Genomic DNA, 27,431 nt, shown 5'->3' with positions numbered 1-27,431 from the left:
TAAAAACTATTTGTTTTACTTGTTTTAAAACTTTATGTGATGTCTGTAATTAATCATATAATTACATAATCTCTATAACCTCCTCCGTTAAATAACGCGCTCCTGTGTTAACGATGGCAGCAGGTTCACGACCCTGTATGGCTTTAGCCTTTGACAATACCTTGTGACCGCCAAGCTGCACTGTCTCCACCAAGGCTGGGGAGCCTTGCTCCTGGCAGCCATGGTGAGAGCTCCTGCAGTTACCCTGTGCATTCAACTGTGTGTCCAACTCTTTGTGATCCCATGGACTGTAGCCCACCAGGCTCCTCTGTCCATGGGATTCTCAGGCAAGAATACTGGAGTGGGTTGCCATGCCCTCCTCTAGGGGATCTTCCCAACTCAAGCATCAAACCCTCATCTCTTAAGTCTCCTGAATTGGCAGGTGGGTTCTTTACCACTAGCACCACCTGTGATGCCAAATCGTTACCAAAGTACCCCCCTGCCCCCTAAACCCTAGCAGTGGAGGTAAGCCCTCCTGCGTTGCTCCTCCCCAGCACTGTGCTGTCAGCATTCACGCTCTGCTCACAACGAGCAGTGACTTTCACCTGCACTGGCCTCCAGCTAAGGAGGAGCCCCCAGCTGTAAGGAGGGGGTCTCCATGGTACTCCCCATCTTGGCTGGACAGACCGGGGGAGCCAAGATAAAAAACAGGAATTTTTTAAAAAGAAAGTTCTTTCCTATTCCCCAGCTCCACAAGCACCCTTCCAGGGAAACACTCCATGCTCTGCCTGCCTCCCCAGGCTCCCAGTCCACCAGCCCTGGGCCGGAATATTCCTTAGTTCTGTCAACTTTTAAACACACTCAACATTTTGTATATGTTACAACATCTTGTATTCTCAGTTGTTTCCAGTGGGAAAATCCACCACACAAATGCAGCCAGATACACAGAGAGCAACTGCTGACTCAGGGTGAAGGAGGCCAGGCCTCAAGTGACCTGGCCTGTTTTCCTAAAAGGTGTAAGGGTTAGTCACCTACTACCACAATTTTAGGGCATCCCAGGTGGCTCAGTGGTAAAGAATCAGCCTCCCAATGCAGGAGACATGGGTTCAATCTCTGGGTTGGGAAGATCCTCTGGAGGAGGAAATAGCAACCCACTTCAGTATTCTTGCCTGGGAAATTTCTTGGACAGAGGATCCTGGAGGGCTACAGTCTGTCGGATCATAAATGAGTCAAACACGACTTAGCAACTAAACAATAATCACAATCCTATGTCCTCAGAAATACTGACAAGAAAAAGAAGTGAAGATTATAATATTCATGAATTATTAAGTTATTTTGATAAACTTCAACAGTGTGGAAATTCTACTGAAAAATCATGAAGTTTATTTTCCTCTTCTCCTTTAACTTAATGACAAGCACAGCAACCAGTTCATGGCTTAGCAACCAGGACAAAGAAATGCACACCTTGAAAACTAGGGTCACTACTATGGGGTAAGCTTTAGTGCCCTACTTGACAGAGCTGCTGTTTAAATGACTGTTCTGAAATGAGCATTTCTCTTACCTTTGTCTGTCTCTCTAAAGGACTGCTGGTTTATTTTGGAGGCACTGACTCTAGAGTCATTGCCGGTGAACTCTTCTTCTGTTTCTGGTTCTTTCAAATCTTGAAAAGAATCCAGTTCATCATCTAGGCTTTAAAAAAAAATCAATCACAGCATTCTGGAAGATTTCTACAGCCATTTAAAGAAGAGGAGACTGCTTCAAATATTAGCAGCATAGCAATTGAAAAAAAACGTAACAAGTTAGTAAACATTTTTAAAAAAGGAAAAGGGAAAACTAAACTACCAGTCATGATGCTGAAAACTCACATGTGTGAACTTTTCCCACATTCAGACATGCTCAACTGCAAAGTACACCCTTCCTCTTGACCCTGTATTGCTGTGAGGTGGATCAAACAGGCGCTGTGTCTCTAATTCTTTTAAAAACTACGAGAAGGAGTGATGAAGGTGGGGAAACTGAATCTTAAGTTAAATAACTGACAGGGTAACTGACAGGTGACATAATGAGCAAAAGGTGAAGCAGAACTAGAATCCCAGATGTTCTCTCCAAAAAGATCATCTGAATGTTGGCATTTCCAGAGCCAGCTGTTCAAAGGGAATACACTACAAGTCACAAAAGATAAGTTAAATTTTTCGGGAATTCTTTGGCAATTCAGTGGTTAGGACTCTGTGCTTTCACTGCCCAGGGCCCAAATTTAGTCCCTGGTCTGAGAACTAAGATCTCAGAAGCTTTGCAGCACTGCCATAAAGAAAGAAAAAGAAATTATAGCAGACCCTTTAAAAACATAAAAAGACATGAAATTTTAACAGTGTATAATATTTAATCCAATATATCTAAAAGATAATTTTAATATACAATCAATATTAAAAATAAGATACTTTACATTCTTTTACCTATTTTGAAAGTGCCATGTTTATTTTTTACTTACAGCACAACTTAGTTGAGACGAGCCCCTTTTCAAGCACTCGACAGACACAGGTGCTGGGCAGCCCTGTAATTCCACACTAGGTCACAACAAGGGACTGGTGGGAAAACTGTCCAAAGTTAAAACCTTTCACATTGCTAAAGATTCAACTTGAAACCATACCCAGACCATTTAAAGAAAATAAAACTATCAGTTCAATATGAGAAAATAATTTCCATGAACTTATAACTTCCCACAGTTTCCTTTCTCTATAATCAAACTCGGGACAGCAGGGAGATCAAACCAGTCAATCCTAAAGGAAATTATCTGAATATTCATTGGAAGGACTGATGCTGAAGCTGAAGCTCCAATACTCTGGCCACCTGATGTGAAAAGCTGATTCACTGGAAAAGACCCTGATGCTGGGAAAAACTGAGGGCAAGAGGAGAATGGAGCAACAGAGGATGAGATGGTTGGATGGTATCACTGACTCAATGGAGATAAGCTTGAGCAAACTCAGGGAGATGATGATGGACAGAGAAGCCTGGGGTGCTGCAGTCCATGGGGTTGCAAAGAGTTGGACGTGACTTAGCAACTGAACAACAAGCACAACATTAATCAAACTACCTATGTTTACATCTTTCTTTAAAAAATATTTATTTGGCTGTGTCGGATCTTAGTTGTGGTGTACGAAATCAGTTGCTCCACAGCATGTGGGATCTCAGTTCCCCAACCAGAGATCCAACCCACATTCCCTGCATTGCAAGGTGGATTCTTAACCACTGGACCACCAGGGAAGTCCCCTCACATCCATGTCCACACCTTGACTCCAGATCAACTAGATGACTCTGTGAGCATGAAAGGAGACCGCAGTGACGGTAGTGATAACAGTGGTGCATCTGAGTGCCCTTCTGTGTACTGAACAGCATTCTAAGTGCCTCACATGGACTAATAATCAGAAAATGAAACAATGCAAGCTCCAAGGTATCAATCACAGTAACAATAGATATTTCAGGCACAATGTTTTTTTTCCTCTCCACAATTACCTCAACGCTTCTCTTTATATATGTCCACATCTTTACAGTTTAACATCACTTCAAAATGCTTATTTGCTTTTGATACCTTAGCACTTCTTTCTGCCACATATTTTTGGCATTAATAATATTCAGCTTAGAACTTTATTTCACCTTACCTTCCACTGGTTTTACCCAGAGTAAAAGCTCCTCCACAAAACTGCTGACCCTTCACAGCCCAGCAGCACATGGTGTAACAATCTGTAGGCCCCAACCCCAGGGTTGACCTCTTCCATCTCTCTCTGCCACCTAGGTATAGCACAGTGCTTACCACAGCAGGAGACACACAGGAGACACACCATACCGACTGCCGCTGAATAAACTTGTAGTCATTTTTATCTTAGTTCCTTAATTTAAAAAAATAATAAACAAGGGAGCAAGGCCTTCTTTTGGGTCCTGGATGAAGAGCTATCTATCCTGCAGTGTAAATAACCCTGCATTATATCTGCGAACAGGACGCTAGGCGTGTGGTTCCATCAGATGCTCAGGAACTAGCGCCCAGTCTCCTCCAGCGCCCAGCGGACTCCGGACCGCGGATGCCTTCTCCCACAGAAAGGCGCACACCAGCCAACCTCCGCCCCCCTTGGTTTCTCGATACCCGGGGGTAGGGGGTGACCCCCAGCAGGACTCGGGGTACCTTGCCAGTTCACCGTGAGAACACCGCGGGGGGACGCAGGGCGCCGCCTCCTCTCGTCAGAGAAACATCTCAACGACGGACCGACTTTATCTCCACAGGAGAAGATGTCCAAATCCTCTGTGAACAGGAGGGAAGGCAGCCGAGGCGGCTCGGTAAGGTCCGGTACCAACCACCTCGTTCTCGGCGTGGGACACGAGCTTCCAGCAGACTGGTCTCCGAGCCGCTGGTCAAACAGCTTGTAGTTCATCGCCTCCCCCGCTCCCACCCCCACCCCGCACGCGATCCCGGCATCGACCCGGTGCCGACGACCCTGTTCCGCGTCGGAACCGAAAGACCCAGGCGGCAGGCCAAGTCCCCGAGGGCTCAACACAGTGCTTCTCCCTCTGATGAGCTCTAAGAATTGAATTCACATGATAAACTACCTACAACTGCGGCCTGCGGGGAACAAACCACCCAGCCGCCGCCCTACCTGGGGTGCGGGGAGGCCGCCGCCGCCGCTCCGCCACGTCCGGCCGCCGGCGCCCCGGCTGGAAAAGAGTTGGAGAGGTGACCGGGGAGGGTCAGTCCCCTGGCCCCTGTCCCCTCCGACTCCTGAAACCCCGGCCTCGCGCGGCGCCCCCTCTCGCCGCCCATCAGGCACGCCGAGCCCCCGCACAGGAGCGGCCCCCGTGGACCCACCGGGCACCTTGGGGCACCGGGCCCCAGCACCTGCGGCGTGAAACCGGCTCGGACTCACCGCCCAGCGCCGGGACTGACGCAACTCAGATCCTCACCCAAGTCTACGCGAACGCCTGAGCGCGTTCCCGCGGTGACGCGCAGCGATCCTCTGACGCGCGTGCCCGCCGGGGGCCCGCTCCCAGCCCGCCGCCGTCAGGGGTCCCGCCTCGCGCCCACGCTCCAACCCGCAGATCCGGCGACCCGCGAACCTGGCAGGGCCGGGCCTCACCTCGCCGAGGCAGCCGCCCCCCAGGCCGTAGCGGCTTTTGAGGCGCTCCACCACCAGATCTTGCCCCGGGGGCTTCACGACTCTCGGCTCCATGGCCACGACCGACGTCGTCTCCCTGGCAACAGCGCGCGGCGGGGCGGGGCTGCGCGGAGAATATGCGCCGTGACGCACGACATGCCCCGCCCCCGGCAGGGACCCTGACTCGAGTTTCCTGGGGAACAGAGCTCGGACTCGTGGAGGGGCAGGCGTTGCGGATGCGTGTTACGACGCGCGTACACCCGTGCTCCCGCATGCCGTCGGCGCGAACGCGGTTGGGCCCGGTTGCGGGCGTCTGTACGTGTTTGCGGCCCGTGGGGGCAAGATGCGAGCTGGCGCCCGGGGTCATCGTTTCCTTTCCTTCCTGAGGGTCGCGGGCATTCCGCTGGGGTCGGGTCGAGGCGCCATCCGGGTGCATCTTTCTCGTACGCAGCTCAGACTTGTCCTGGCTGGAGAAGTTGGTTTCGGCCTGAGTATTCGTTTCCAAACCTGGGTCCACAGCTGTAATGGCTCAGGGCGCCTCGGAGTCCCCCGTAGCCCAGAAGCCCCCAGGCGCCTGCTGTCACCCGGGACGCGCTCCGAAACCACGGAGAAGCGGAGCCCTCAGGACCGGCGCACGCACTGTCCCCCCCGCCCCGCAACACCAACACACACACACATACACAGTCGGGGGTCAGGGAGTCCACCGCGCGCCGGACGCGGACCCCACCTCGGGCGTTGAGCAGGTGCTGGCCCAGGACAGCCTGTCTCCAGACCCCAAACAGCGCGAGACAGCCCCGCAGTCCGAGCACACCGCTCCGGCAGGGCCTGCGACGTGCACAACGTGCTCGGGGGACTCCAAGGTCCTACACTGAGTAGGCTGACGAGAGCGTCCCCCTTGTCCAACTTTTTCCACTAGCCATTTCCAAGTAAGTGTTCAGTATATACCCCACTTGAAAACAGTTCTTTCCTTGGGAGCTCTGGTAATTAGGTGGCAGTCTGAGTTTACAGATATTTAATTATTCTCTTTGGTTCCAGAATGAACAAACGATTAGATGCACAAGTAATGAATTTTTTAAATATCATGGCTGTTAACAATTGTCACTTTATTTTTGCTACAAAATTCACCAGAAAAAGGTACTGCAACAATCTAGTATAAAGCAAATTTTTAACCAAAGAACATGGTATAGACCTGTTTAAAATACTCATACTTTATCACAATAACTGCAAGGAAAAATTCAAGTTCTATCAGAACCAATGCAGTTTGAGGTAGTAGAAACAGATGACAGAAAGGTTTTTTTAAAAATCTAATTACTCAACTTAAAATGTAAAAATTAATTTAATACCGTTGAAAGGGCACAGGAAGCTACATATCATTTTAAGGAAAGAAGGTACTCTGCTTAAAAGATAATTTAACTATACAAGGAGGTGCAAGAATTTATAGAAGAGCACTTTGGTTAAGTCTCTGCCCTTTGTGGCTCTACCCATTTACAAGTGAATCTCTGTTCATAACTGAACACACCAATAGTTAAAATTACCAAATATAGTCCAAATCTGAAATAAAAATTATCCAAGTCATGGTCCCTTTATTCAAATAGTAAGTATATCCATGCAGGAAGTCTAATATCTTAAAAGGAACTAATATTAAATTGCATATATCATATTCTTTCAATAGTTTGAGAAGGTCTATTGCTTTTAACAAGATTAGTATTCCATTTTAATACAAATATGTCAGGAGTACATAAACACAAGTACACCTGAAAATACACCAGTGTTTAAACTTTTATTTCACACCATGCAAGGTCAATTATAACACATTAGAAAGTGACAACAGCTATAAGCTGCAATTTTACATTTGTACATTGGAAACGTCCATTTTCAAAAGCTGAACATAATTACCATGTTGTCAAAACAGCTAGGCCTCAATTCAACTTTTATACAGGTAAAATTTACTATGGAAAACAATGATTTTATATCTGTCCACATTCTGTGATGATAATTCTTCGACTAACAGACCCTTGAGGAGAACCAAATGATTCAATCTTTTTCACAGTATCCATACCATCTTTAACAAACCCAAATACTACATGCTTAAAGTCCAAATGTTCTGCTTTTTTCAGTAGTATGAAAAATTGAGAATTATTGGTGTTCTGGCCTCGACTGGCCATCGATAGTAAACCAGGACCTGTATGTTTCACATCAAAATTTTCATCTTCAAATTTATCTCCATAAATGGACCGTCCTCCTGTTCCATCATGTTTTGTGATATCTCCCCCCTGGAAAAAAGATTTCAATTAGCAGGAATCCCAAATAAAACATTAAAATACATACAGAACCAACCACTGAAGGGTAGGTCCTAAATACCCAGCTTCTCTGAGAATGTAGTTTGAAAACTAAGAAATTTGTGAAAGGAAACAAAAATGAAAAGATCTTTTCCCACCCTTAATTTCTATCAGGTTCAAGGCATTAGAAATATGAACCCTTTTAGGCTGCAAGTTCTTGTGGGGATAGAAGCTGGGGGTGTGGAAAAGCTAAAGTCTACAATTACAGGTAAGGAAAAACACTCAGATTTCCCACACTCGCACTTGTCTAGACCCTGTTGTGATGCACACTTAAAGACTTACTTGGCAAACAAAATCTGGAATCACTCTGTGGAATATGGAGCTCTTGAAACCAAAGCCCTTCTCTCCAGTGCACAGTGCTCTGAAGTTCTCAGCAGTTTTAGGAACAATGTTTGAAAATAATTCCATGGTTATACGTCCTAGGGGCTCATCATCTGCACAAATGTCAAAAAACACCACAGGATTTGTCTCCTTTGAGAACTCTGCTGTCAGTGATAACTGTCCTTTCTGGGGTTTCAATAAATTCTGTTGACATTCTTCAAATTTTTTCTTGAAACAATCAGCCATTTCTTTCGTTTTAAATCTCACTGCAAGCTGTTCCACTTTGGCTTCTCCATCTGTTAAACAACAAACACCACAGTGACCTTAGTGTTAAAATAACTGTTAAAAAATTGTTTTATATATTTGTTGTCAATGTAGAAAAGTCAAAAAACTAGAAAGTATCACTGAGTGCAGAGCTCACCAGCATAATCTGAGGCAGTCCAAACTAAAGCGTTGTTGGAAACATTCAAGGGTTTCAGTTCCATCGTCTTGGTGATGACGTGGTTCGCACACACTTTGAACACCTGGTCTCTTCTCATCAGAATCCGATAGTAATTCTTCACAGTGTGCCAGAGGATCTTCATGTCTCCAACCCCACGCTCCTTCCATTGACTGGCCTCTCGATCCCACCTGTAAAGTTTGGCTCTCTCTTTAAATAAAATTTCTTCATCTTCTTCTCCAGATTTTACTTCTACCTGTGACAGGAGATGAAATTACCTATAAGCTGCTACTTATAACATAATAAATTCCAAAGATCCAAATTCCTTAACACACTGACATGAACAGAATTTGAAAAGAGTTAACATCCTAGGGCTACCAATACAGCAGATTTGGATGAGGCAGGAAAGATTTGTCATTAAATGTTTTCTTTGTACTTATTAACATTCTTCCTCTTTTTGGAAGTCAAATACAATCTTTTACAGGAGAGAAGAGGTTTTTAAAAAAAAATCTTGTTCTTCAAGAAAAATACTATCTACTGATTGAGGCTGAAACTGATAAAAATAATTTGCCTAAAATAACATTCTTGTCTAGAAAAAGTACAATATACTTTTTATTGAAAGGACTGTGGCAAATGTGAGCTTAAATGGGTTTTTAATTTTTTGCCCCTTCAATTATGTTATTAAAAACAAACAGGAAAAAATTAAATTCTTCCCAACAATTTCACAGAGAATTTACCAAATAACATTTGTATGTAAATTTTTTTACAAGGACGATTTACATTTTAAGATTGAACTTGCAATAAAAAGCTTCCATTTGCAATGGTCAGTGTTCTTAAAGAAGTTGGTCAAACAAAGGTCAGCCCTACAAATCAAGCCCATGTCAAGTTTTAAGTTTTAAAATGTGAAGTTAGTTAGTATAAGGTTTTTACTCTTTAATATTTACCTCTGGTAGTGACACTATTGGTTCAAAATGGATATCTTCATTATGAACTACCTCTTCATCACTACCATCTTCAGCTTCGCCAACTTTACTGGTTGACTGTGATCCAAACACCGCTGCTCCAGTATTTGCCCACTGGAAATTTTTATCTGATGAATAAATTAGGATATTTAAACAGTGATATCTATTTTAATAAGCTTTTAATTCCCATTAGAGTACTTTATGAATGAATCTAATTTCCAACGATGTGACATACTTCTAATTAAAATGCTTAAAACTGTATTCTCCTGGCAAGTTAAGCTTAAGCAGTGAGCACAAAGGATGTGTAGTAACATTTATGCCTGGGTGTACAGACAGGGTTATCTAAGCCTTAGGTCTTCGTGACACTAAACTTTCAGTAACGAAGCAGGTTCTTCATTCAAAGTACATCCTTTGAAACCTGAAAACCCAGCTCAGCTCCAAGGGTAGTTTATTTCATAAAACATTCAATCACATGAAAAAAGTAACTTTAGAGCCTAAGAATGTTCTCCAAGAGGCCAAATCTGCTACTTTCAAAGCAGACTGAATACAAGTTGGTAACTTCTCCAGCTCAGCTCTCTTCTAAGGTAACTGGAGTGAGAGCTTCAACTTCTTGCCCAGGTGGCACTGGTGGCCCCAGGAGCAGCTAACTGACGCCACCCCCACCCCACCCTCTCTCAAGCAACACCAGGCTTAATTGGTGAAAAAGCTCCCCACTCCTATGCAGAGGAACAAAGACTTTTCTCTCCCTCAAACCCTAGGTGAACACTAAATGCTGTTTTTTCCATATCTCAACTGTGACAACCCAGCCTGCTAATATTAATACATTCCCCACTATCTTAGAGGAAAGAAACCTCTCAACTCTTCATCGCTTTGCTGACTGACAAACCACTGCTCTCTAATCCTACATCTGATACAAAAACTCGGGAGAAGGCAAAAATTGTCACGTATCAGTTTAAAACTTGAAGAAAGAACAAAATGAGTGTCTAATGAAACAGTAAATTCTTCTAAGACAGGTTTATGGGGAGAAAAAAAAACAGGAATAAAAAAAGTCGTACAAATAAATAGCAAACGAATGCTGAAACAAAAGCACCATCCCAGATTGTGTGGGGGCTTCCTGAGGATAGTAAGCACAGACCTAGTTGATGCATAGGTGTAGGGCTCGAAAAGAACTTAATTCAGGAACTCCCAAGCAGAAAAAAATTTTCAGTTATCCCAATACCCTGAGAGGTATGGCAGAAAATCTCAAAATTCCTCTAAAGCAATGGTTCTTAACATTGGGTGCATATTAAAATCACACCAACAGCTCCTATGAAATACCAGTGCCTGGGTCCCACACCCAGAGCCCAACATAACCTAACAAGTGTTCCACCACCCCCGCCACCCAAACTTTAAAAAGCTCCCAGGAATTCTAATATGAAGCAGAGAATTGAAAACCACTGCTTTAAAGGGGCAGGAAAAAGAATTTATTCAGTAAAAGTATAAAGATAAGTCTGTCAGTAATCAACAACTGTATTCTAGGCAGCAATACCTAGGACGCTTCCACTCTGGGTTTAATGGAAACATTACAAAATCCCAAGGAAATATGATAAAATGTCAGTCAGAGGCACAGGGAAGCAGCAGATAAAACAGCTGTTTATTATTTTCTCTTAGGAGTTTCCCTATGAGAAATTACAGAAAAGACACAGAGTGACTGGCAGACCTGTGTGAAGATGACTTTCAGGAGAAATAGAGAGAAAAGGAACAAAAAAAAGTGAAACAAAAATAAAATCAACAGATGAAGAAAAAGCAATCACCACAGAAATAACACATAATAGAAGAGGAGAAAGAAAAGACTCCTCTGGGCTTAAAACCAACCAAAACAAAAAGTTTAAGATCAAAAAGGTCCACAGAAGGTCAGAAATATGTTTAAGAAACAAAAAATCATTCTGATGAAACTAACCTTTAAAAAAAAAATTTAAATCCTACAAGTTCTTAATGAAAGGCTAAAGTATTAAAAATTTACAAGTGTGAAAACTCTCCCATGAAAATATATGAAATGGATTCCAGGGGATCTACAGTTTCAAAATACTATTCTATGCTTATATCATTAGCACAATATAAATTAGACATTCAATACACAAGAAAACTAATCATAATTTAAAGGAAAGTAATGACGAATCTGGAGATAAATTAAACTTCTTTGAAAAGATAAAGCACAAATTCCTAAAAAGCACAGATCTAAGGACACAAACTAAAAGGTGTAGCTTGAAAAAAAGAGCTTAGTGGATAATACCACTGAATCAGCAGGTAACTCAGGGCAAGTTTCCCACACAGATCTGGAGCTGTCCTATGTCAACTTTACTGCACAACACTGACAGAGTATCAATCAACCTGACACATTAGCTTTTATTTGGCTTTTCATTGGTGGATAATTGTACCCACTCTATTGGTGTATTTGCTGATCTATTATCCTGTGACTTCAAGCTACTAAATAAATTAAAAATAAAGCAATGTGACTTCAATGAAGCTATGAATGCCAAAGTAACACAACATCTGAAGGTAATTTATTAAAGTTTTATATATGTTTCTGTAAACGACGGAACTGTGAAACAAGTAAAATATGTGAGATGGAATAACACTATTTTGAATTAATCATGTAAGTATATATCTTCAATAAAATTTATTCCACAGATCAAGCATCAATTCAATTTAGGTGGTGCTATAATTTGTTATATAAAAGATATTTAAGAACAGGAAAATACAGTATGCCATAAAACAAGGAAAAGGATTACTTTCTACAGATGATACCAAAACAGACCAAAACTAGAAAAACCACTGGAAAAGATGGGAAAGCTCACCAGTTATAAATTAGCACAACCCTTATATGAAAAAATACAATCAAGGATAATGCAAAAATAGAAAACTTCAAAGTCATCTCCTTAAAAATTACAGATGCACATCTTGAAATATTAGCAAATCAAAAGTGTAACTAGAAGAACAATCCCAAAGTTACTCCAAAACTGGAGGGAGGGTTCTGCATTTCAGGATGGGCAAGACTAGCACAAGTTACAATGAATTAAGAGAAAATTCTCATGGTTATATTAATAATAGTAAAAGTAATAGTAAAATAGAAGCCCTTCCTTTAATAAAACACTAGACATCTGGAGGGAAGGGCCAGGAAAGACATGGCCAGGTGAGCAATGACCGTGCAACAAAGGACCCACCCTCCAGGGTGCCCACTTCTGTGACACAGTCACTGAAGCCTCCTCTTCTCCTAATCTTACCTTTGGATCCGAAAGCAAAATCCCCAGAGTTACTGGAAGCCAAGTCCGCAAATGACAGCCCTGTGCCACTTCCGAATCCAAATGCAACTGTTTTGCTTTCCACTGGCAAAAGGGAAACAGCAATTTAATTATGTCGAACATCAAAGATTTACCCAGGACCCAAAGGGAAGGGGTGTATGTGTATATGCTGGGAAGGGGGTAGGACCTGCTATACTACTGATGCAGTGGGGTGGAGTAAGGAGTATTTTTAATCTAGTTATTTCTCTGAAAACTTACAAGTTTATAGGTAGTATTCTCAATGAACAATACACCAGAAGCAGCATGTTCAAAATCATTTTAAAAAAATGAGATGTAGATCTATACTAAGTCAGACAGAGAACTACACAGCTTTTGCTTCACATGGTCTAGTATCATCTAAACAAACATTCCAAGAAGGATTTCAGGAAATATCTATGTAAAGATTCTGTGTTCGCTAAGAGAATTGAATTCTCTCATGCCCCTTTGTGGAGAAGGCAATGGCAACACACTCCAGCACTCTTGCCTGGAAAATCCCATGGACAGAGGAGCCTGGTAGGCTGCAGTCCATGGGGTAGCTGAGAATCAGACATGACTGAGCGACTTCACTTTCACGCATTGGAGAAGGAAATGGCAACCCACTCCAGTATTCTTGCCTGGAGAATCCCAGGGACGGGGGTGCCTGGTGGGCTGCCATCTATGGGGTCGCACAGAGTCGGACACAACTGAAGTGACTTAGCAGCAGCAGCAACATGCCTCTTTGTACATCTCAGTTTAAGAAAGGGAATTCCTGGATATACATTTGAAAGTATCATCTCAGAACCACAGGTGTACCTTATCCAGAAATCCATGCCTACAAGGTTGCTATAAACATACACCAAATTTTACCTTGGCTTGTAGAATCTCCATCATTTTCCTTTCTAGTAGATAAATCCACAGGTTTGTCAACAGTTCCAGAAGAAACTGATGGTGGACTAACAGATTTGGTAGTAAACTCTGGCTCTTCAGATTTACACAAAAATGGCACAGTCATTTTAGTGTCATCTGTACACATACCATCGGCTGAGCTAGCTATGTTCTTGTCCTGGGATTTCTGCAAAGAGAAAATAACAAATAACTATGCCACTAAATAGTGAGTGAAAAAAGGATCGCATACTCTATTGTACAATAAGCAGATGACATGGAGTTCTGGACAAAGTGGAGTAAGCATACTTTTCTCTCCACCATGTTACCGTACCTCCAGTCTCTGTGGCACCTGCAACTCAACTACACTGAAAAGGACAAAGCGAGCAGAAGTCGCTGGGAAGTGGATGGGAGCAGGAGGACCAAGAATCTTGAGACATGAAGCAATGTGAAGTCTACCAGAGAGCAACACTGGCTGAGATGCATGAGGCAGCCAGGTCTGGAGATGAGACCATGAATACCTCAGCCTCTAGGGGCCAGCGCATCCAGGTCCACAAGTCAGCAGGAACCCGAAGAGGCACTGGCCTGAGCCAACTGCCCCCCGTAGTTGCTCCTGCTGATGCTGAGCCACGAGCCCTGGCACATGCTGCTGGGGTGCTGCCAGCAAGGATGCAGGCACTGGGTCCTGGGGCCCATTGTTCAAGCGGCCCACCCCCAGCCAACACGTCCAGTCCCTGCCTCGGGGGCCATCTCTGCAAGGACTGAGAGCACACAACCTCCTCTGAAACCCCACCCCAGGGCAAAGATGGCTTCTGGAAATGGACGGTGCTGAGCCGGAGGATGGCTAGGCAGAGAAGAAGAAAAGGGAGGTTATGACTGGGCCCCCTCGCTGACCTGCTTCCTACTGCTTACAGGGTCGTCCCAACAAAAAGAGTACTGAACCTGAGTGAAAGGGTTTCTAGTTGGAGCTGCTGGACAGCATCAAGAGATTTTTTCTCTGACTGTCCCCTCATTATGGCATGTGGTCCCCAGGTATAAAAACAACTGGAGAGAAAGGCAAAGTGACATCAGAAATCCTGGCCTTACCAAATCCACTTTTAATCAAGACCATAAAATATGTCCTCTGAAGAAGACATATTTACGGTAAACTTCTGTGTTTAACTTAGGAGAAAAAAAAGCCTCTCAAGCTCTGAGGGAGAGTCTGGTAGTAAGAACCTGGTGAGTTTTCTCCTGCCCCCACACATCAACCCACATCGCAGCAGGGGTACAGAGTTGTCCAAGAAACTGGGGCTGCCAACAGCACAGATAGAAAAGCATCCAAGAAGAGTTGGCTCTCTTTGGCCAGGGATGGGGAATGTCATGAAATGATCTATTGAAAGATCAGACAAACTCTGAAAAGCTTCTAACAATGTTCCAAGAGGTAAAGACAAATATGCTTAAGACAAATGAAAAGAGAGTTGTCAGGCAAACAAATATAAACCATAAAAGAAAATCCAACGGGAATTTAGAATTGAAAAATACAACAGAAATTAAAAAATCACAGAATGCCCCATCAAACTGCAGCAGCATACATTCCTCTCAAGTGCATATGGGACACTTAAGACAGACCACGTTCTAGGCTAGAGAACAAACCTCAGCAAATTCAAGAGAACGGAAATCATACAAAGTATACGCTCAGTCCATAATGGAATTAAACTAACATTCACTACAGAAATACAGCTAGGGAAAAAATCTCCAAATATCTGGGGATTAAGCATTACATTTTAAATAAACATGTTGAAGTCTCTGGACAAATTAACAGAGTCCATCAACACTGATCCATGGACATTAAATAGGCAATACATTTTAATGGCCTTCTCAACTCCAGGAACACTATTTTGCCCACAAATGTGATAATGCAGATGAAATGGACCAATCAATTCCTCAAAAAAAGTAAACTGATAGAAGAAACAGATAAAATGAATTGGCCTATATTTATTAGAGAAAATGTATTATCAATTAATATATCCTTGCAAAAAAAAAGTACCTGGCCTGGTGGTTTCAGTGGTAAGTTCTATCAAATATTTAAGAAAAAAATATCACTAATTCCTACAGTGTGTTCCAGAAAACAAGCAGATGGAACACTCTCTAACAGAGTACATGCAACAAAAACTGACAGAAGCAGATTTGCTGGGCAACACTCCTGTCAATAATCAACATAACAAGCAGATGAAAAATTAGCAAGGATACACTGGACTTGGACAATACAGCATCAACTGATTTGATCTATTTAAAAACCTGTTTTCCATGCAAAACAAACAAAAAAAAATTACATTCTTCTCAAGTGTACAATGAGCACCCACTGAAACAGTCATCAAGAATTCTGTAAGAACTGAAATTATTCAAAATACGTTTATAGACAATAATGGAATTAAACTATAAATCAGTAACAATGACATCTGGAAAACCGAATATTCAGAAGAAACATACTTTTATCCAATGCATTTGTCAAAAAGAATGTCTCAAGGAAAATTAATAGTTTGAACTGAATGAAAGTGAAAATATCACATATTAAGACTTGTAAGATAGAGCTAAACAGCTCTTAGAGGAACTTAAAATGTTTATTAGAAACGAACTGTCTTAAATCAGTTAATTTAAGCTTCCACTTAAACTAGAAACTAGAAAGAGCAAAATAAAACAACATTCTTCAAGGATTAATGACAGTGAATGTACAATGTCCGGAATACCAGCTGGTGGCAGAAAGGAATGCACTATCACTACACACAGTGACCGGGCCACATCTCAGAGGCACTGTGCTGAGTGAGAAAATTTCATATCAGAGCTTACATGCTGTATGATTCCATTCATGCCAGTCTGGAAAAGGCAGAAACAGAAGCAGATCAGTGGCTGCAGAGGTTCTGGGTGGGGAGGGATCTGAACTGAAAGAGACAGTAGGAAGGAATTCTTTGGGGTCTGGAACTATTCTGTATGCTGCCTACAGTGGGGATTACAAGAACTCAGGCATGTGTAAGAACTCACAGAAAACATACACACTACAAAAAGTGAATTTTACTTATAAACTTGAAAAATACAAATGAAAAAAGTCATTATTTCTTAATGACTGAAACAAAAGGAAACGATAGTCCACTCTGTTTATGTCAAATGATTTAGGTTATCACAGTAGTATTATTTATTATAGCCAAAAAGAAGAAACAACCCAAATGGGCATTAAACACATGAACGGATAAATAAAATGTGATAAATTCATACACTGGAATGTTATTTGGCCATAAAAGGACCAAGTACAGATAAATGCTACAATGTGGATATATCACAAAAACTTACTAAATAAAAGAAGCCAGACACAAAGGATCACATATTATGATGTTTATGTGAAATGTCAGAAAGGCAAATCAGAGACAGAAATGGTACATCAGTGGTTATCCAGGCCTAGGGGAGACAGGCAGAAATGGGAAGGGTGATGACTGTTAGAGGTTAACAGGGCTTCTTTTGGGGATGATGAAAATGGGTGAATTAAACAATAAATGTCACCCCCAAAATGCTGACTAGATTACTTGGGAGAGGAATGTCATTAATAATTCAGCTCCTAACACATCCTCCACTTAAGAGGCCATGAACAAGAAACTCCTGTAGACAAATCCAAAGGCTGCTCCCTTGTTCAGCACTGCACCCTGACCCTTGGCAGTCCCGGCACACAGTCAGCACCTGTAACCACAGCATACTCAAGCACTTTAAGCCAGGAGTGCGCATGTCAAGAGTTCATGTGGTCAGGAATGAATCAGTGTAAAGCAGGAAAGATGTGTCCTAAGAGGACATCATCTACATCCATCCACAGAACATTTTATTTTAATGGCTGTTAGTTCTCTGCTTCACCTCTGTCTATCAAAGTGCACTCTCCTCCAAAATTACAATTCACTGAAACAATTTTTTCCCCACCCTTATGATGACTTACCACATTTAGTTTCTGTGGCAAAAGGAGTCCCTAGGATTTTTATTTAAAGAATATTGTGTTACAGGGTATTTTACAAAAAGATTTTAACTTATAACAATGTTAACACAACAGTCACTCAAATAAGATATCTATAGCTATGAACAGCACAGTACAATGACAAAAGACACTAAGTCCTGTGTACACTACAAGTAGGAAAAGAATAAACACTGTACAACTCAGCATGTGCATCAGCGCTGAGATTACTTCTCAGTTCTATTTTTAAGGCTTGAACTACATTAAAAAAATATGTTTATTTTTCAGTTTTGCACAAAGAAAAGTGAAGCCATATTTAACTGTACTGTTCACTTAGTATGACTGGACTGCATCTGCCAAGTGAATGACCACATGCCAATGCCTCCAGCAGCAGTGATTAGAGGTGACTGACAGAAACCACACACTGCACTGCCACTGAGACAGGGAAACGGCCCAGTGACAGAAATACACTTTGGATTCAACACAGCTGAATGCAGAAACTTTAAATAGTACTTCCACAAATAAACCTATCTGGTTATAAATGAGGGAGGGCTGTGTCTACCTTAGCTCTTGTGCACTGACGAACAAGTTTACACCTACGGAAGAGCCGGCACAGCCTCGGTGGACAGCTGAGACAGCAGGCTGGCTACTCCTCAGGGTCAAACGGACAGTGAAGGGCAGTAAGTCTTCCACAGATCAGGATGCATGCTGGCCATTTCACTCTCTTCTCATGTATCCGTTAAAGAAAACACTGCATTCCCAACTCCAGGACCTACTTTATTTTTACCATATTTCCAACAATTTTTAAAAAAGTATTTCTTGAGGAGCAAGGAACCATTCTGATTATGCCAATATTGTAAACAATTATAAACGACTAGCGTTCTAGTTTCTGTGGAACACAAATTCAGACACCAAGGTGCTGACAACTATTAAAATGACTACACTTGAACTAAGAAAGTAGTCAAATCATGAACTTACAAAAAGCAAAGTATACAGATCATGGAAACTAGGCTTCAAATGCTATTTCCTATCCACTCTGCCCACTCCAGAATCATGTAACAGGCACAAAAAGTGAAGCACTTAGTTCTGTTCTTGGTATGGCAGTAGACCTTGTCAGGGACATCAGCATCGTCCATGCTACCACCCCAACTTCTCAACACGACCACACACGCAGCAGTGATGGGTGGGCCTTCTGGTCCTCTGCCCAGAAGACAGTTCCTCATCCTCTAGCCAGAGCTGACTGAGGCGCCCACCCACTTGCCAGATGCACCCTACTGTTACCATGTGCTAAGTAAGAACACTCTAGTTTATTGCATCAACAAAGGCGACTGAGCCAGAAGGAATGCCAGAGACAGTCTTACTTGTGCCTCCTGCACTTTCTGAACCTCCGACTGAAAGTCTTCCACATTTCCATTGTCCTCATCAGTGTCACTGCAGACGCCACAAAAAAATGTAGGCGGAAGCTTCAGAGTGTCTGCTTTTGCCTTCTCTTCAACTGTTGGCTTCTTTTCCCAAACAATAACACACTCTTTCTCATTATCTGAAAATCCAGGCAATGCAAACAAAGGAAAGTTAAAAGTAGATGAAGCCCAACCAACTCCACAATAATGGCCCACAATGTCACCTACATATTAAAGACCCAAACAACAAGACCCTGGATGCTAATGGAGAACTAGCAACACCAGAAGTGATGTTTTCCCTTCACATTATTTTTAAATATTTTAAATCACCAAGGCAAAACTGGAATTCACCAATGTAAGCAGATTGGAAGAGTCCCTTAAACAGAAGATTTTTAAAAAACACTTTAAATTACTTGTTTTAATGTTACATACCTGTTAGATTTTCTTCTGACAGTCTACATGTTTCTGAGTCATCCAGATACAGTTTTCCATTGAGTTTCTTGACAGCTGTGTCGAAATCTTCATCTTAAAGTATAATTTATTAAATAAAAGAAATCGCAGTAACTTTCAGATTTCCCAGTCAGTAATCTAAGAAAATTATCTGCAACTGCCCATCCACTCTCCTTTACTCCCTACATCCAAATAGCAACCAATTTCCTGATTCTGCACCCAAATGCCTAGTCTAAGCTGCTCTGGCATTTTGGGGCTCTGAATGCCTTTCTCCAGTTCCTACAATCCAGTCCTCTAAATCACTGCCCAAATGTCCTACCGAAATTATTCTGAGCCCGTAAGCCCCTGCCTGAGAACTCAGATGGGGTCCACAGAGCTTTCCTACTCAGACCCCGTTCTTGCTGCACAGCTCAGTCACCCCTCTGAGACTCCGGGGAAATCAGAACTGCTTTCAGTCCCCTCAGAACACCTGCCCTGTTCACAGCAAACACTGGGGCAACATGAACACATGAAGCCAGCTCTTCTAACCATGACATCCACTGACTATTCACACACATTTAGAATCAACATGGACCTGCACCACCAGCAGGGGTGGGGGCTCCAGGAGGCTTAAAGTAACTTCATGAGCCTCGTTCACTACGACGAGCATGAACAGAATGCTCTACAGCAACAAGAGACTCACCGTCTTCCTCCTCTTCGCTGACGTAGTCTGGCCTGTTCTTATAGCAGAAAAATGTGGGGGGAAGCTGAAGTCTGCTTGCAAGAGCTCTTTGCTCAGGGGTCGGGGTTAGCTCATACACAATGAGAACATCATCATCAGAGGGAAGATCCTCAGGTTTTTTCCTCTCTTCCACTACAAGACAAGTCAGAAAGACTGATAAAGACAAGGTGGTAGGTAATTAATACCAATATTGTAAGTAAAATAAAAATCCTGGAACTTCATTTTTAGGTTAAAATAGCATGCTGATGAAAACACACATTCTGATGTGGACACAGCTCATAATAACTGTGAGAGTTAGAAGCCTGAGGAAATGTTCTAATAACCTTAATAACCAGGAAAGAAATCCATTCTACTTTCAGTAACTAACCACCGAAGAAAATACTACTGATGGCTATAAATTTAAAAGGTATTTTAAGAGTGCTGCCATAACCATACTTGGCATACTAAATAAATGGTTTAGCAAAATATCCATGCATTTGCAACAACTGAAAAAAATTAAAGAAATCATGAGCAAATATTAGTATAAATACAAAACTAACTCAAAGCCAGTACCAATGAGACCCTACAAAGAAAGCTAACAACTGCCAAGGCTGGTGAGTGATTAGAATTACATCCACTTTCCTGTATTTCCAAGCATGATAACATTAAATTAAACCTGTTACCCCCTGGGTAAATCATACTGTAAGCATCTAAGACAATGTCTGTTCTCTGAAGAACCACGACGACCACCACCACCACAAAGGCAAAAGATGGGGAGAAAACGAACTCTTCACACAATAGGTCGTGGTCTATAAGAAAGGACTTCTAACAGAGCAAGCAAAGTCATGGAGTGTGGCTGTGAAGCACTGTAAGTGCAACCAGTCCAAAGTGAGATGTTCTCCAAGTGGGAAAACACACTCAGGGTTTTGAACATGTGGAAAAAACAAAGGGGGATAATCTCATTTTTCATACTGATCAGAAATTGAAATGGTACTCTGGATGTAATGGGCTAAGTTGAATAGATTATTAAATTTAACTTCATCTGTTTCTCTTATTTCACCTGTTTCCTTTTATTTTCAAACGCTGATACTAGAAATTTTTAAATTACATACACAGGTCATACTTTATTTTTACTGGATGATGCTGATCCAGAAAACAGCTCTTTTAAATGCTGAACCAGCCTTTCACTCTCCCTCCTTTGTTACAAAAATTGAGCATCAGTTCTTGGCCAGGCCCCGTGAGAGGACACTGTGAGACAGACTCCTGTTAATGAGATGGCCTCCTCGGGCCTCCGTCTCCTCAAGTCCCCATCTCTTAAGGTCCTGTGAAATCAGGACGTTCTCGCACCTGAGAACCGGGCTGTGTCCCGCAGCAGTACGTCAGTGCATTTGCTCCCAGACCAGGGCTCTTTGGCTAGGGTCCACAGAGTCTGCGCACGAGTATGTACCATTCACACACAAAGGCCACACAACTTTTCAAAGACTGCATCCTTAATCACAAATGATAAGAGCTGCTGCAGTTAGGAGCACAACCTGTGTACTTTACAACTGAGTTCCTAGAAATCACAGGTGGTCACTTGATTACTGCAGCTGTCTGGCATCCGAAACACAGCTGTCCTTCTGGGGGTGAGTCTTGGTCTCCACAGCCTGCTCCTGAGGGTCTCTCACAGAGCACACTGCTGAGTCCTCCACTCCACTCCACTCCAGCATGACTCCACAAGGGGCCTGCTCTAACTGGGAATAGCGAAACACGGGGGACCTCTTCCAATAGGGCAGACTTCCACACACAGGATCTTTGTCAACCAGGGAGCCTAGGTTCCCTGTGGTCCACATGCTGCTGCTACCGTGTCTGGACAGAGGCAGACAGTGATGGTTAGGTGACACACAGGTCTTCACTAATCACGAGAAAATGATGATGTACAAAACAGACATGGTAAAGACCACACAGATCCACCTCGAAACAACGGAGTACAACATGTGAGAAAACATGACATCCAAGTAGGAGAGCAGTGTTATGGGGTCATGAAAGCCTTGTCACATGCACGCTGCAGCATCAGGCACTTGGTCTTATACAGCCAGTTACACTGCTGAGCACCAGCAGCTGCTGACAAGCGGACACCCTAGCATACTGCCAGTGCCAGCTCTGTACCTCTGTTCTCAGGCTGGGAGGAAGGGGTGCTGGTCCAAAAAGCCATTGGATTAGATTTAAAAAGGCTAAAATTAAATCCTAGAAAATAAAGAGTATTTCATTTTTGAACATTTTGAGAATTAAAATGAACGCAATTTTAAAATATAAAAGCCAGATTCAGTCCATTTACACCAATGTGGCTGTCCCACATATCCACCTATCCTATCCCAAGGCTTTCATTCTTTGCTCATTGCCAAGACAGCTCATGGCCAGATTGCCTTACCTAAAATGTGAGCATGCAGTACCATCCAAGAACATAAGGATAGTAACTGCAGAACAAACCTACTGAAACCACTAGCTTCAAGTGAACCCTCATGATTTGAGTGCTAGTGGCCTTAAGCTGGACCCAATGCTGAGCTGAGTTCTTGTGCTCTGCTGACAGACATGTCTCCCTGAAGCCGACATCTCCTCAACAACGTGCACACACGCTCTCTGCTGCTGCTGAACACTCACCACTAAACCAGTTTAGGGAAGAAAACAACCCACACAGACATATTTTCGGAAGGAAAGTGGGGAGGGAGCGGGGGGAGAGGAAGACAAAGTCTGCCTCAGCTAAAGACCAAGCGCTTACCCTTTTCTGGAGTTTTAAACGTGTGGCTGGTTGAGAACTGCTCCTTCAGAAAAGCAGAAGAGGTGTTTTTGACTTTGCCATCGGAAGCCGGTTTGAGATCAGAGTTCTGCGACTCCTGGCGACCACCAGGTTCCACTTTTCTCTCAGATCCACTCTGGGCTGCTGAACTGTCTTCACTACTGTTATTTTTCAGAGGTGTGTTAAAACTAAATCCAAACAAAGATCCAGTAGCAGAACTGTTGCCAAATGCAAATGGTTTTGACTTTTCACTGCTAAAAATGCTTTTAACAGACTCAGAACCAAATACAAACTTTGGGGGTGAAACTACTGCTTTTGTTGTTGTTTCAGGGGTGCCAGACACCCCGCCAACTTCTGAGGTTGTGTCTGCTGCATCATCACCCTGAGACAAATCAGTTCGTTCTCTGGTGGTTTCTTCCAGCACAGCGACAGCCATTTTCCCACAAGGTGACTCCCTGGGAGTGGTCGAACGAGCAACGTGAGGGGTTATCAAAAAATCTTTTTCTTGGGCCACTTTTGCTTCATCAAATATTTTCTTAAATGAGTCTGCAACATCCTGTAGTTTAAAACGAACAGCTAAATGTTCTATTTTTCTTTCTCCATCTGCAAAATCACATGCAGTCCACACCCACACTCTTTCGGTCCCTTTCATATTTTGCAAAGTCATGTCTGGAGTTATTCTGTGGTTGGCACAAAGTTTTAATACTTGGTCCCTTCTCATCACTATACGAACTTGCTTGTTTTCGTAGTTCTGTAAAATCTTTATATCGCCAATGCCTCTTTCTTTCCACTGACCAGCATCTTTATCATACCTGTAGAGTTTGGCTCTGTGACTAAAAACAACTTGTTCGTTTTCTTCCCCACTGGACACCTCGACTAGATCAGGCAAAGGGACAACAGGCTCAAAGTGCTGTCCGTCTCTCTCCTCCTCCTGAGTGACATCAGAGTCTTCGTCCGTGCCCACTGAGGCCCCACTCTGATTCAACTTGCCAGGGGACTTGGACGGGCTCAGAGCAGACTTGAAGCTGAAGTTAAAGCCGGTGGTAGACTCGCCGAAGCGGAAGAGGTTTTTCCTCACGGGGCTGCTGGCCAGCGGGGAGGCGTGCACAGAGCTGCTGCTCACGCTGTCGTCCAGGGCGTCCTCCCTGAGGTCATAGTTGTCCCACTCCAGGGTGGGCCCTGTGGTCTCAGTGTTTGGCGCGCCACTCACATCGGCAGCAGTGGCAGCTCCTGCTCTGGAATCCTTACTGTCTTCCTCACTGACTTTTGTCTGATCATTCGTCAAAAACGTCTTGAAATCTTTTAGCCCACTCTTCATTTCTTCCGCTCTCTGTATTAACTTGGCGGCCCTGCCAGTATCCACAAGCTTATGGGGAGTCTGCAGGGGAATGTCTAACAGAAGTCGCTGGCATTCCTCAAATTTCTGCTTGAATTCTTCAGCCAGTTCAGGTGTCTTGAATTTTGCCGCCAGCTGCTCGAGTTTGGCATCGCCATCAGAAAAGTCACTGGCCAACCACATCCAAGCCCTGTCCGAGCCGGAGAGAGGCTTCAGGTGCATGGTGGTGGTGATCCAGTGGTTGGCACACACCTTTAGCACCTGTTCTCTCCGCATCAGCATCCGCAGTTTCCCGTTGACTTCGTTTTTGAGGATTTTTAAGTTCCCCAAGCCCCTTTCTTTCCACTGACTTATCTCAGCATCAAACCTAAATAATTTCACCCGCTGTGAGTAAAGAACTTTCTCATCTTCCTCTCCTGTGACCAGCTCCACTTTCTCAGGCATCTGGACGACTGGTTCAAAATGGATGTCGTCACTGTCCTCAGTCTTATAGGCATCATCATCTTTCTCATGGTCAGCACAAGCGTCCACTTTATCAGCTAGTTTACTACTTTGTGATGAGAATAACTTCTCTCCAGCACCTGAAAATCCCTTGAAATTGGGGTCTTTCTTGCCAAACTGAAACCCTTCTCCTGAATTTGACTTGGCAAGATCTGCAAAGGTGAAAGTGTTGCCAGTCTGACCAAAGATCACAGTACTCCCGTCTTTCTGACCACCAGTGTCCTGAGCCTGACCACCAGTATCCTCGCCAAAGGACTTCTCAGTAGTCTTCTCCTGATTTTCTGTCTCTTGAATGCCAAATTTAAACCCACCAGCAGACACAGGGACAGAAAAACTAAATCCTTCCTTTGCTGATTTAGAGTCTGTATTAGAAGAACTCTGAAATTTAAATGAAGGTGCATTTTCCTGATCCACGTGTCCAAATTTAAATCCCTGTTCTGCATTGGCAAACTTAAAGGCTTTTTCTGAAAAGTTACTCTTAAATCCTACTCCTGTCTGACTTGCACAGGAGTTACTTGCCTCAGCTGTGGAGCCCACAGGGAAAGTGAGAGGCACTTCTGCAGCAGGGTTCTGGGTTGGGTTAGAGGCACCACAAGCCACACATTTTGGAGAACTTCCTTCATTTCGTATCATGCAGACATTGCAATCCCACTGTCCCTCCTTCTTGGCGAACAGCTCCTCAAGTCCACTCTTTGGAGCCTTGCCTGTCTCTGAAGAAGCAGGTGCTGGAGCAGCAGAAGCTGGCGGATTCTGACCTGGGTTCTGACAGGCCACACACTCCGCTGTGCTGGCCTCATTTTGCACTGAGCAATCCCACTGTCCTTCCTTCTTGGTGAAAATGCCTTCAAATCCACTCTTTGGAGCCTTGCTTGTCTCTGAAGTACCAAACTTTAACGAGGGAGGTGCTGGGGCAGCGAAGGCAGGTGAACTTTGTTTCCGTGGAGTCTGACAAGCCTCACATTTCACAGAACTTCCTTCATTTGCTGTCAAGCAAACACTACAATCCCACTGTCCCTCCTTTACTGAAAAAACGGATTTGAAATCACTGCTGGCAGCCTTAGGAAGATCTCCCTGGCCAAATTTAAAGGAAGGTTGCTTAACAAGTGGAGATCCACTTTTGCTAGCAGGCTTTTTACTCTGACATTCAATGCATTGAGACACAGTGGGTTCATTTCTTACTAAACAAACACGACAGTCCCAGTGCCCTTCCTTCTTTAGAGTCACCAGAGCAGATCTACCAGGCATATGTTCTGAGCTGGGTTTAGGAGCAGAGACAGTTTCAACTAATGGTGGGCCAAGAAGCTCCTTACTGCCTGGGTTTAGATTCTGGCAGGATATACACTTCTTAGCAGTTGCCATGTTCTTCAGTGAGCAGCTGTTGCAATGCCACCAAGACCCTTCTTTCTTTGCAACCTGAAATTCAAAATTCATAGTTATGCCATCAGATTTGTCAATATCCTTACTGTCATGACCTGTGGGTTCTTTTATAGTTCTCGTGGCCTGATGGGTGGTTGTGGCTACATTTGCTCCTGAGGCTTTCAACAGGCTCTGGGCCTCTTCAAACTTGCACTTGAAAAGGGCTGCCTCCTCAGGCGTCTTGAACCTAATGGCCAGCTGCTCTGGTTTGGGCGACTCATCAGCATAGTCCAGAGCATACCACACAAAGGACCTGTCTGAGCCGGCGTTAGGGGCAAGGGCCATGTCTGGGCTGATGTAGTGATTTGCACAGATCTTCAGCACCTGCTCACGTCTCATGAGCAGGCGGATTTTACCAGAGGTTTTGTGCCTGAGGATCTTAACATTGCCAATTCCACGCTCCTTCCACTCTCGGGATGCTGCATCAAAACGATACAACTTTGCACGATTGCAGAAGAACTCCTCCTCATCCTCCTCACCAGTCCTCACTTCGATCTTGTCAGGAAGAGGCACCACGGGTTCAAAGTGAGGGCCATCATCCTCCTCGTCCCCCTGTGCACTTCCCCCATCAGCATCGTGACTCTTGCTGGCCGACTCTGTGGCAGGCACTCCGAACACTGATTTCCCTGGGCTGTAGAAAGTAAACATATCATCACTGCGTCGAAAACCAGAATTCTTTGGCTGATTTGTACCCATGTTCTCAGTTAATGAAATTCCAGGCACATTTTTGCTTCCAAAATTGAACGTATTTCGAGGTCCCATGTTTTGAGCAGCTTTTGGTCCACTGTACCCATCTCCCTGCAAAGGTTTATCTGAAGTCAGCAGACCTAAGAGGCTTTCATTATTGTTGTAAGTTGTAGCAGGGGGCTGTGCCACAACCTGTGGTGAGGAAAACGTGAAGTCACCATCATTTGACTTGAAATTTGAATTAAATTTGAAAGGAGCTGGCTGTGTTGTATGTGCAGGTGCTGCCAGAGATGGCCTCATTCCTTCACCAGGCACCGGGTGAACAAAACTGGTTTTTCCAAATTCTAAAACCTTAGGTTCTGCAGACCTTGAAGCATGTGCTGCAAGTGGAGGTTTTGTAAAATAACCTGGTTCTGGCAAAGGTGGATTTGTGCTTGTCTGTTGAACATTGTAATTAAAGTAATCATCACCCCTGGGTGACAGAATTCCTGTCGCAGGAGACTCAAAACGCAACGGGGGGCCATACATGTCTTGAGAAAACATGCACGCTGATGAGCTCTGCACGGGCGGCGTGTGCATCTGCTGGGGGTAGCCATAGACGTGCTGCTGAGGTGGAAGCCTGTTCATGCCATAAACCGGCCCCTGGAAAAAGACAAAGTGAACACTTTTGTAGGCTGTCCATAAAACTATAGCTTACCTCGATACAAACCAATTCTCACGAACCTCAAGCATGAATATAAATACACCACTAGAGCATACAGTGTGTTCTTAAGACATTGCTACAAGGATACTTACAGCTCTAGTTCTTGGCATGTCCCCAAAATTGCCTTAACCAAAAACAGCAC

General features: G+C 43.6%; 2 protein-coding genes across 8 annotated transcripts in view; both read right to left on the bottom strand.

The window, feature by feature from the left end:
* CCDC138 (coiled-coil domain containing 138) overlaps positions 1 to 5,207 on the bottom strand; it is a 28,972-nt gene extending 23,765 nt beyond the window's left edge. For 2 of the 4 annotated variants that reach the window (XM_065929213.1, XM_065929215.1), the window contains exons 1-4: positions 5,097 to 5,207; positions 4,620 to 4,677; positions 4,151 to 4,267; positions 1,541 to 1,663 (exon numbers count right to left, since the gene is read on the bottom strand). In XM_065929213.1, the coding sequence (XP_065785285.1) occupies positions 1,541 to 1,663; positions 4,151 to 4,267; positions 4,620 to 4,677; positions 5,097 to 5,189 (391 nt within the window). In that variant the 5' untranslated portion in view covers positions 5,190 to 5,207. Of the gene's footprint in view, positions 1 to 1,540; positions 1,669 to 3,632; positions 3,995 to 4,150; positions 4,268 to 4,619; positions 4,678 to 5,096 lie in introns of those variants that run through there. The other 2 variants (XM_065929214.1, XM_065929216.1) reach the window with 2 other exon arrangements.
* A 968-nt stretch (positions 5,208 to 6,175) lies between these two features.
* Positions 6,176 to 27,431, bottom strand: part of LOC136164359 (E3 SUMO-protein ligase RanBP2-like) — a 57,852-nt gene continuing 36,596 nt past the window's right edge. For 2 of the 4 annotated variants that reach the window (XM_065929209.1, XM_065929210.1), the window contains exons 20-30: positions 22,629 to 27,228; positions 22,019 to 22,096; positions 19,853 to 20,023; positions 19,153 to 19,245; positions 18,682 to 18,860; positions 13,342 to 13,546; positions 12,439 to 12,540; positions 9,158 to 9,303; positions 8,196 to 8,469; positions 7,736 to 8,070; positions 6,176 to 7,387 (exon numbers count right to left, since the gene is read on the bottom strand). In XM_065929209.1, coding sequence (XP_065785281.1) covers positions 7,082 to 7,387; positions 7,736 to 8,070; positions 8,196 to 8,469; positions 9,158 to 9,303; positions 12,439 to 12,540; positions 13,342 to 13,546; positions 18,682 to 18,860; positions 19,153 to 19,245; positions 19,853 to 20,023; positions 22,019 to 22,096; positions 22,629 to 27,228 — 6,489 coding nt within the window. In that variant the 3' untranslated portion in view covers positions 6,176 to 7,081. The remainder of the gene's footprint in view (positions 7,388 to 7,735; positions 8,071 to 8,195; positions 8,470 to 9,157; positions 9,304 to 12,438; positions 12,541 to 13,341; positions 13,547 to 18,681; positions 18,861 to 19,152; positions 19,246 to 19,852; positions 20,024 to 22,018; positions 22,097 to 22,628; positions 27,229 to 27,431) is intronic. The other 2 variants (XM_065929211.1, XM_065929212.1) reach the window with 1 other exon arrangement.

The sequence above is a fragment of the Muntiacus reevesi genome, chromosome 3 (assembly GCF_963930625.1).
Source record: "Muntiacus reevesi chromosome 3, mMunRee1.1, whole genome shotgun sequence".
Classification (NCBI taxonomy): Eukaryota; Metazoa; Chordata; class Mammalia; order Artiodactyla; family Cervidae; genus Muntiacus; species Muntiacus reevesi.
This window is presented reverse-complemented; position numbering and strand designations above follow the sequence as displayed.